Below are 11,199 nucleotides of genomic sequence, written 5' to 3'. Positions count from 1 at the left end.
AACAAAGCCAAAAAAGAAGAAAAGGTGGAGGAAAAAGAAGAGGAATCCTTCATTAATCCTGGGTACGTCATTGGCGCGTTAGGAGTTGCTATAGCAGCAGGCAGCCTTTACTTACAATGGCGGGCTACGAAGCCAAAAGTAGAACCACCAACATATCACGCGCCCGTGCACGCACCTGTGGAACCGGCTGTTAGAAAAAGTAAGATCCCTGAAATGGAGTAATAACCTTCTCGCTCTGTAATATAATGTCGACCGCGTTGTTAAAAACTGTTGAAGAAGCAGCTATTATTACTTCCATCGTTGCGGGTATTGGTTGGGTAGGTAAGAAAGTGCTCAAAGAAGACTTTACTGAAGACCCAAGCAAGAGCTTCGCTAATTTTGCTAAAATGACCGCTGCCGTAGGCGGGGCTCAGGGGTGGATCCAGGGTTTGGACATGAGTAGTTTACTCTGAATTTATACCCAACCCACCATACCCCTATTAGTTATAAACTGCCTAAAAGGATACATCTAGCATAGCATGCTGTCTGCAGTCAAGATCCTTGTACAGATTTATCTCAGTTGAAGAATCTAGCACATCAAAGGACATCATGTGAAAAAAATGACATCAAAAGTATTAGTATGTAAAAGTACAATGCAAAATATATGCTATTAAAGGAAAAGTGGCATGGCAGCAAATTGAATACTTTATGAAAGATAGAGAACATACAGTCACAATATCAGTGTACTAGAATTTACATGTACTAGCAAATTATACAAAATGAATACATTACCTTATTTAGATTGAGGTGTTCCACTATAGATGAATTCATTGCTGAGTTCAGTTGAGAATATGTAAAGACCATTCGCGCTTAATTAAAACCCAGTGAACAATATTATAGATTTCAGAAAAGAATAAGTTTTTAAAAATTCCACCTTGTTCCTGTACTGTTCCCCATCAGTTTAAGGATTAAAAATCAGATAATTATTAATCCAGATGGAACATAACTCACAAGTACTCTAAGAACACTGGAGTGGTGATCCAAAAAATATTATATAAAATATTACTGTAAGATATTCTCCATTCTCATTCGTCTAGGATTTAAAGTAGCAAATAAATCTATTATTTCCTCAAGATCTAAGTCCATGTCTCTGTGGGAATGCATCAGTGCCAGTCCATTCATTCTGTCTTGAGCCATAGTATTTCTTAAGTAGTTCTTAAGATTACAGAGGGTTGAAATGGACCTTTCACAAGAAGCAGATGACATAGGGATAGTTATAAGGATTTGAAGTATGGTATGTATATTAGCATAAGCAACATTGTCAATGTGCTCAAGTGTCCCTTCTAAACTATCAGGGATTTCCTCTCCTAGATCATCTTTCCTCATCCACATTCTCTCCCACAGAATAAGTTCTGCTTGTAAACCTGCATAATTAGGTATATCCTGCCTATAATGTTCACAAAAGGCTAATACATTATCCTTCCAAACAATACCAGTGGCCAGCATAATTGATGGAATAACTGAAAGTGCTCTGTAGCAAACAAACACATCATCTTGAAATCTGTTGTTCAGTTGTTGGACTATATGGTCTAGAAAAACTACAGTTAAATTTGTCCTATAATATTCTTCAGGGTTTTGGGCTGCAGCATTGGCTCTGTGAACTTGTCTCTGAGCTACTCTAGGCATGGTTGGTTGAACTGAAACTTGACCTGCTAAAGTGACAGCTTCCTGGTAGAGTGCATTGTGCCTGGCATCAATGTCAGTTCTCATCTCTGTTAATACTGACTTTAAAAGTGCAAGTTCATCCTTTGCCTTGAGAAGATCCATTGCTTTCTTTTGTAATTTGACAGTGAGAGGTCGGGTTAAATCTGACATGTGTCTAACAATAACAATAGCAACAATAAATGAAAAAGTTATTGCATTCAGTAAGGTCTGTGCATCATTTCTACTAGGTCGATTCCAGTCCCCAGTTCCAAGATCATTGTTGTTCATTGATATGTCTTCAAGCGTAGCAACAACAGGACGAAGAAGTTCTACAACTCTGTCCATTCCTTCTATTCTTTCGATCCATCTTGTTCGGCATACATTTATCAGAACAGTATGGTTAGCTTGAGGCATTATCTCTTTAACCTTCATGACCAAATACTGCTGTCTCTTTGGTGAATTGTTAAAAAAATCAGAAATTCTTTTAACAGTATCCATCATGTTTCTAACAAGTGGTTGTTGGCATGTGTCAGCAACACACAAATTCAGCCTGTGGTTCATACAGTGAACATAAATTGCTTTGTCAAATTCATTTCTTATAAGTGTTGAAACTCCATTCAAGCAACCTGCCATATTGCCTGCCCCATCATAACACTGGCCTCTGCAGTCGTCCATAGAAAGTCCTAATTCTGCTACTGCTGTAAGTATTTTATCTTTGATGGCAGCTCCAGTTGTTCCCTCATCACAAAGAGAAAACCCAATAAATTCTTCTCTAATTATATTTCTTGAATCAAGAAATCTTATCACTAAAGAAAGATTTTCTTTGTTAGAAATGTCTGCAGCTTCATCTGCCATAACAGAGTGGAAAAACTTACTGTCTCTGATTTCCTTTGACAAACTAGTTAAAATGTAAGAACCTACTGTTTCTATCATCTGATTCTGGATGGTTTTAGAAATGTGAGTTGCATTTCTGGGTGCAGTTTCCAGGTGATTCTGCAGTATTTGATCACCACTCTGCACTCGAAATTCTAGCAGAGCCTGAAAGTTTCCTGATAGACTAGCATTTGTTGGGTCATCATCGCGTTGACCCCGGAGAGCTATGTTTCAAACAAAGACTTAAGGACCGTCCTATTTCTATTGATTTGCTGTTGAATAATATTATTCAACTGCTGATCTACTGGGACCGCTTGCTGCCTCATTGTTTTCAAAAAGTTATCCATGGCAATTACAGCAAAATTGTGCATCTCACATTTACCGCTGGCGTGTTTTGTAAGTCTCGAAGCCGCTGAAGTCCAACATGTGAGTGGGGACTTCAACAACTTGTCTAATTTATGAGCATTTCTACCAGATTCTACTCCAAACAAAACGCAGGGAAAACAAAATGCTCCATCGAGATATTTAGAGTATGTGTAGTCTCCAACTACATAAATAGTCGAGCCTTCGTACACATTGACTCCAACATACGTATTTATTAGCTCCAGCTTGACAATTGTTCGACAATTACACGGAAGATTGTACGATTCGCTACAACAAACAACTTATAATTAATAAGCTTCACAAAAAGGGGCAAATTAAAAAGGAAAAAGAAAACTACTTACAAGTTAATGATGCACGCTCGACTGATTCTTGATGTTAAATATTTATGGCGCCTGCGGGGCCTCTAGTCTGCGGAAATTCTTAATCTTACAGTATGCAAGCCAGGGATATCTTCTAAGCCATTCAAAGACAAACTTACGAGGCTTTCTATTTTCTATTGACAGTGGGAAATCAAAAATCTCACCTGGTTTCCACACATTCTCAATGAACCCCAGCTTATCTTGTGGTGATGAAGAGCCAATTTCTTTAAAATTCAAGCCAATGTCGAAAGGAGAACAGTCCTCCCTCCTGCAAATCGGGTCGCCACGCATTGTAGAATATTCCTTCGTTCAAACTACAGCAAGTCTATGACTCTAATCATAAGAACGAAAGAGACCCAACAGGGTCAGGTCTAGCTTTTTATAGTTTTGCTGGTAGTTTATGAGGTAGTTTGCAAAGTAGATAGCCAATCAGAAAAGGGTTTGAGTGGTTTCCAAAACAATCAATGTGTTTCCAGCCAATCAGAGAATTCTTTGAGTAGTTTACGATCATCACACCGGCCTAGCTCTACAACTACGCACGCTCACCCCCTGAGGTTCTATTTGACAAAGGCTGTTTTCCGATCGTTTTCCGATAGCATTCCGATGCGTACCGACGGAGATATCCGAAACCCGAAAATTTTTGCGGGAATCGGTAATAAATCGGCAGAAATGACGAGATTACTCATTTTTGTTTGACTTTTCCTTAATAATTAACTGAAAAACAACCAAGTGAGTTGTTTCTAGAAGTTTCTAGAATAATGTAATACACATATTTTGACATTATTTAGAAAGAAATGTGTAGCTTTGAAAAAAATTGAGTAGTTTACGGAAATCACGTAAACTACCCTGGATCCACCCCTGGGGCTATCATGGTAAAGGATTACCTACGGAAGGAAAAGTACCTCCCTACGGTGTAATATACATGGCTAGCGTGGTCGCAGGTGGAGTTATTGCAGCTTTAGCATTCACTGGAGCTAATTATGGTGGTCAATATTTGGATAGATTAGTTAGAGGTGATCGCAGCGGAGATTTAGCCGCCGAAAGAAAGAGACACGACTTAGCGCTGGAGAAATATCAGCGAGACGTGGCAGCTTGGAATGAAAAAAGACAAGCTTACAGGGATTGGTTGGACAAGAACTACCAAGACAAAATGCAGGCGGATAAGAACTTTGAAAATACAGACTACGCCTTTAAGCTTTATGCGCAAGCACACCCCGACTTTAGAATGAGAAAGCCTCAGTTTAAGAATTACTACCAGCCTTCTAAGAAACAAAAAGATAGCGAATTGGTCTTCGTAGGAGTCGCAGGGCTGGCAGGAGGCGTAGCTTTGGCGTATCTGCTCTAACGAAGGAAACTGTGTTTCCTGAAATATATGATCGTCTTTTTGGAAAGCGATAAAAATAACTTTACCACTTATCTGAATCCCCCCATTAAAGCCCATAAAGTTCGGTTGGTTAGTTGTTCTTTGTACAATTCTTGGTATAATTTAGTCAATGCCTTGATCACTGAGCATAAAGGCGGCGGCAACTATCAAGGCGTATTGCTGCCCGATGGACATTACACACCAATCACCCTTGCTAAGGAATTAGCAAAACACGGTTATACGCTCACCACAGGATTGCCGCACGAAATGACCTTCAAACATAATATGCCAAACTATTCAGTAACTTTTGGAAAGTCAGACCCATTGGGGTCATTATTATGTGCCTCAGGCAAGACAATTACCGACACAGCCATACCTGTGAAATGGAAAGTCGCATCCTCTTACGAAGTCTATTGCGACTTGGTCCATAGTTACAACGATGGAGAAAAGTCTTCTCTTATGTCCAAGTTTCTGCCCAAAGGTAATCCATTTGACCTGGTAGAATACACCCCCATTTCTTTGAGCTATGACTTGTCCAATTTGGTAGAAAGCATAAACATCACCATTAAAGTGGACGGAAAGACGGTGGATTTTAACGGACGTAAGATCAATCTCGTTTTGGAATTCATATAATGGGCCGCGTAGAGGACAAACTCAAGAGGATTTACTATGGGCCTGAAGGCTATTGGAAAGGAGCGTCAGCTGTTAAGAAACTCGCGACCGCGGCCAGGGTATCAGATGAAACGGCTAAGAACTGGCTAAGAAAACAAACCCTCTGGCAGGTTTATCTTCCCGTGCCTAAGTACATTCCCAGGCCCAGCTTCACCGTAAATACCCCTAATGAAGTTCATCAGGCAGATTTGCTTTTCTTGCCGCACGATAAGGTGAGAAAGAAGACCTATAGATACGCTTTGACCGTAGTTGATATCGCAAGCAGATACAAGGACGCCGAACCCATAACCAGCAAGGATTCTGGGGAAGTCGCAGAAGCCCTAGGTAGGATTTATAAGCGCGTTTTGAAATGGCCTAAGCTGCTGCAAGTGGATGCGGGGACAGAGTTCATGGGCGTGGTTACTAAGACCCTGAAAGACCACGACACTAAGATTAGGAGAGCCGAAGCTGAGTACCACAGGGGTCAGAGCATCGTCGAAAGATTCAATAAGACCTTGGCCGAGCGTCTCTTTGGGTACCAGTATTGGAAAGAGCTGGAAGATCCCTCCAAACGCAACAGGGAATGGACACAGCGGCTCCCCCAGGTCGTCGCGGCTTTGAACAACGAGGCGGCCAGGGCTACGGGAATGAAACCCAAGGATGCTATAAAAAAGAAACACGTGGAACACAAGTCCTACGTCAGAAGTTCGAGGGCGGTCGGACTGAAGGAAAAAAAGCTCCCCCGCAACATAGTGGTCCGATACCTCTATCAGCCGGGGGAACTCGAAGGTGGCAGTAAGAGAGCCACGGATCCTAACTGGTCTTTGGAAACGTATGAGATTTCGAAGTCCGTCACCAAGGAAGGGCAACCCGTGTTGTATTACCTAAATGGCCCAAGTCGTGGATTTGTCATGGAAGAGCTGCTCATAGTCCCCAAAGACTCAGAGTAGCGCAGCTCCACGCGCCCGATTGCACTCTAGGCATGTCAGTCTTACGTTGCCTCTGCAATGCCCGCGTTTGTTGTTGATACGATCCACGGAGAACTGCTGATCGTCATTTGGGTCAAACCTCCATAGTAGAGGTATGTTACATTTGGCGCACCTTGCCCCTTTCTTATAGACGTCGTCCACGCATAGGTCGAACGTCATATTTTTTTCTTCGTCGTGCCGCTTGTAGCGAAGGAGTTTCTTAGCAATGTTCTCTTTGGCTATGTCCTCTGGCGTTTTATCGTAACGCAGTTGCGGACCCCAGCTTCTTTTCAACTGTTTGGCATACTCCACACGACTTACGGCGGTGTAGATAAGGTTGCTCCAACACAGCCGCTGGTCTATGATCCATAAGGTTTCTTTTATGGTAAGCCCCTGCGCGCTGTGGACCGTCATGCAATAGCCCAAGCGCCAGTCTAGATGGGAGGTTATTTTTTCCACCTTTTCTATGGGTACCCAGGCTTTATCATGCGTTACTGCGTTCTGCAGCTGGATGTCGGTACCAGGTACCCAGACGTCTCTTTTTTGCATGCGGGTGTCGTGGGGTTTATAACAAACAGGTACGGGATGCGTAGGGAAGCGCTCTTGGTGTATTTTGAGTAAGTCTTTCTGTATGCGAGACTGTGCTGCGCGTTTGCTGCTCAGCACCAGATCCTTTGGATGCCCCGTGTAAAGGAAGTCTTCGTATTTCTTCGCTCGTACGCGTTTGCGCAGCGTCTTGCATTGGTCGGCGTCACTAAGGCCCCTTAATTCCGCTTTCAGGTTTCTTACTTGATCCTTGCTGCGGTAGTCGGTGTTAATTTCCTCCGCATGGTCTACGAACCCCTTTAGCCATTCGTGGGGCATCTCTCCGGCTATTGGAGGAGGCTGGCAGGGATCTCCGGCGAATATTACTTGACACTTTCCACGGAGGAACTCTACGAATTCTTTGAGGATTTCCAAAGGTACGGTGCAAATCTCATCCCAAAGTATCACCGGAGGTATGTCGTGGATGGCTTCTGGTACCCACTTTTGGCCATTCCAACGAAAGAAGCTGTGGTAGGTCTGCGCGTCGTGGCCCATTTCGCAGAGTTCTCTTTCCAAACGATGCGTTGGCGTTAGCACCTTTAAGGCCGGAAAGAGTTCTAACACACGCGTAGTCTTACCGCTGCCTCCCGTACCGTAAAGGTAAGAGAAGCGTTGGTAGGAAATGGGGTCCTTTACGGTTGGCATGGGCCTCATTGTGGGCATTACGACGCCCCAAGTATTTTCTCCGTGATATTCTACGCGTTCTCTCCAGGCTTTTATTTCTTCGTCTTTGACGCGCCATTGGCCACTTTCTGCTAATTCATCGTCGGTGTAGAATTCTTGCATCTTTTCTAAGACGTGCGGTTTCACGTATAGGGAATCCGTGGCTACGCGCGGGATGTCCTCTTTGTCGAACCGCAGCAGCATCGCGAGAAGGTTAATATGCGCATATGCTAACATACTCGCACGCAGGTGGTAATATTGCGGTCGATGGTCTTGGTAGTAACACAATGCATTCCATTTCTGTTCTTTCTGACCTTCTATGAAGTAGTCCCATTTCTCCACAGACACCATTGTTCCTTGTTCATGGGCGCGCTTAATAAGGAAGCTTAACTCTCCTTCGTCTGTTATCAGGCGTCGCTGCATATGTTTTTCTCCTTCTTTAGCGCCCTGTGTGAATTTACCTATAACAATTCGCGCTGTGGGGTTGTGCTCTGGGAGCCATTGTGTAAAGGCGCTATGACAAAGTATGGCTTCATGCGCCGCGTAGGTAAGCAGCTTACGCTCTTCGAAGAACTTTAACAGCGGTATGGGTATCCATTCCTTCTCCTGCAAGTGCTTTCCATACCACGCGTAGATTATTGGATGCAAGTTCTTTGCGAATTTCCAACTGGTCAATCTAACGAATCCTGTAGCTGGCGCATCGTACTTACCATCTAAAGCCACGCGGAAGAACTGGGAGTCCGGATGTCCGTAACGGTCGTAATATTCCTTACAATCGCCGAGGCCTTTGAAACTGGCAGGATAGCAATGTTTCATATCCAGCGACACGTATTCGTCTTCGTCGTACTCCATGTTCCATAGGCCTCCGTGGCCGTGTTCTACGCATGCTTTGGCTACGTCTTTGAACTCTGCCGGCGTGGGTTTCCAGCCGTTTCTTTTCTTGGCAGCCAGAAAGTCCAAACTACGGGAGCTAAGCACTTCGTCTGAGAAGTCTTCTCCTAAGGTCTCGCACGCGCTTTGGATGCGCTGGTGTTCAACTTCGGGGCGGTAAAGAGTACCGTCTTGCGTCATAAACTGACTTCCTTCTGAATCCATTAGCCAAACGGAGTTCTCGTGGATTAAATCTGCAAGTGGCGACTCCTTGTAGACCTTGGTTTCTTTTTTTCGTGGGAATCTAAGTTCTCGCCACGCATGCCCCTTGTGTTGGTAAATTACGATAGGCGCACCACGGCCGCCGTACTTATGCGTCCCGGAGTAAATGAAGCCGTCGGTAATATCTTTCACATGGATTCGCCTCTCCAGCGCCGTTTCTAACTTCTTGATGTTGTCTATCGACCCTCCGGTCCTATTAGTATCTTTTTCCCATTTCCTGATGGCTTCTCTTCTCTTTAAAGTCAGTTTACCGCCCCGAGAGGAGTCTTCAAAGAACTCTCTTACTAACTTCCCTACGCAGTTACCGGGATGTCGCATCGGTTTCAACTTCTTAACGTCTGGCGTCTTTATCTCGTACGCACCGTAAATGACTACGGTAACCGGGTAAGCAACCTCGTAGAACAGCATGTCTATTCCTACCAATGCTCCCGGGCGTGTGTTTTCGTTTAAGACAAACAGGTCCTTCTTACCAGACGCCCTGATAGGATTGCGCCCCTTTTCTATCATCCACTCGCCGTCTAAATACTTTATGAACGTTAGCTCCAACCGGTAGTTACCTTCGGGTATTAAGTTAATTATTCTTTCAGCCCTTTCTTCTGTCATCGTCTCGTCCGTATCTCCCTCCATAAATGTTGTGAAGGCAAAGTCAGCATCCAGACGATCCAACACCTGAGTTCGCAGTCGGCGCACAGTTTTATTTCGAATGCTTGTGATGGTGTCCATCTATATGTAAAGGATATTTTAACCTCCGTTTGCGGTTCGACAACTAGCAGCAGTAAGGACTTATCGCGCGGCTTATTCCCGCTGCCGGCGCCTTCCTTAAACCGCCTGTAAAACCCGTAAATCTTTGACATTGACCGCGAGTCCCCCTTACTGCTGCTAACACTACACGACTAATACAAGCTGGAATGATCCGAGTAAATCAAGAAATAATTTTAGCCTAATGTGGTTCAATAATCATAGTTATCTAGTTTTTCAATGTGAGGATCAGCAATAATTCAGCTCACCTTTTTTACTTGTCTTTGTTCAGCTCACCTCGAGTCTGAAAGAAAATAAATAACAAGGATATTTAGAACAAATTCTATATACTCAAAACAAGACTAAAAATCAAAACAAACTTTCCTTGCTGTTTGGTTTTTCTTTTCCTGGGTCTTTTCACATCAGATCAAAGAAGACAAAATACTGACTAAACGAAGGTCTTGACTGCGGACATTTTTGAAGTTTCACATATTCTCGAAAACAAGCGATTTTTCCATAACTTTTCCAGACTTCTCGAAGCAGATGTAAATAGGTTTAGTAGTTGAGGTATTTACTTGCAATGTGGTTGGTTGTGTAAGTCAGTAAACTGTTGGGAAGAGAGCAATAATCCAGTAGAAATTCTTGGTTGATGAAGAACAAAGAACAAAACCAACTTTGAAAAACTTCCAACCAACCAGTCACGTGATGAAAAGAGCGGGAAAATAATAATCCACGCTGATTGGTCCATGGCCTGTCATTATTATCATCGTGATCCTGTGTAGATCCTGTGAGGGGGTCCGGTGGGGGTGGAATCTCATTATGTCACTTGTCTCTTAAATTTCTCCCTTTGTCTCGTCGAAAGCCTCATTCCCTAGAGTATCATTTCTTTGTTTAACAGTTGCGCATGAGACTCAGACTTGAATATGGATACGACTGAAACAAAGAATCTTATTCTCAAGAGAATGACACGTGGTCTGAGATGGGAAAACATTACTGATGAAGAAAGAAATAGTACTCAAGGGAATGACATGTGGTCTGAGATGGGAAAACATTACTGATGAAGAAAGAAATAGTACTCAAGAGAATGACATGTGGTCTGAGATGGGAAAACATTACTGATGAAGAAAGAAATAGTACTGAAGGGAATGACATGTGGTCTGAGATGGGAAAACATTACTGATGAGTATAGGAAATCGCACGATCTCGAGTACAATTCGGAAATTAATAGACACGAGTAATGTTTTGAAAGTTTTTGTAATTGCACGAGCCTTACATTACGAGTGTCTATTAATTCCAAATTGTACGAGAAGATCGTGCGATTTTTGTTTATAGTTCACTCAACAAAATTTCAGTAAAAATTGCTAAGCGACGCCGTTCATCTTTGTCTATTTGGCGGCCGATGTTCAGTCCATCGCGCAACTGAAATCTTGCAAAATATCGCTCTGGGATCCTCACGAATACCCTACATTTCATATTCTGGCTGCATTACCAGCGTGGTTGGTCCTTGTAGTGTGGTAGTTAACACATCGGACTAGAATACCGAAGACGTGGGTTCGAATCCTGCCAAGGGCATTTGATATTTTTCTCTTATTCTCTCTACTGCATAAAAAAGATTAGTTCTTACGGCTTTAAAATTTTATTTATGTGTTTTTTAAGTACAAAATGATGGAAAATAATTGTTTTGACATTGTTTTGGACGTGTTGCCATAGCGACTTAATTCAGTACTCCTACGGAGTACAATTAACGCTATAATTGTGCTCCTCTCGACCAATCAGAATC

General features: G+C 43.0%; 1 protein-coding gene and 1 long non-coding RNA gene across 2 annotated transcripts; both read right to left on the bottom strand.

Annotated features, from left to right (window-relative positions):
* Positions 1-391: 391 nt before the first annotated feature.
* LOC148913118 (52 kDa repressor of the inhibitor of the protein kinase-like) lies at positions 392-2,784 on the bottom strand (the record flags this gene model as incomplete). The annotated part of the gene is made up of 2 exons (XM_089026407.1): positions 392-568; positions 772-2,784. A coding segment is annotated over one exon (1,743 nt), but the record flags the coding sequence as incomplete, so codon positions are not given.
* Positions 2,785-3,128: 344 nt separating this feature from the next.
* Positions 3,129-3,650, bottom strand: LOC148913117 (uncharacterized). The gene is made up of 2 exons (XR_016119229.1): positions 3,282-3,650; positions 3,129-3,207 (listed from the first exon to the last, which is right to left on the bottom strand). It is a non-coding gene; the product is annotated as an uncharacterized LOC148913117 (long non-coding RNA).
* Positions 3,651-11,199: the final 7,549 nt, after the last annotated feature.

This window comes from Actinia tenebrosa, unplaced genomic scaffold (genome assembly GCF_029948245.1).
Source record: "Actinia tenebrosa isolate PJP-AT-01 unplaced genomic scaffold, QUT_ActTen_1.0 PGA_scaffold10__47_contigs__length_13832649, whole genome shotgun sequence".
Classification (NCBI taxonomy): Eukaryota; Metazoa; Cnidaria; class Anthozoa; order Actiniaria; family Actiniidae; genus Actinia; species Actinia tenebrosa.
Note: the sequence above shows the minus strand (reverse complement) of the source record. Positions and strands in the feature narration are given on the sequence as shown.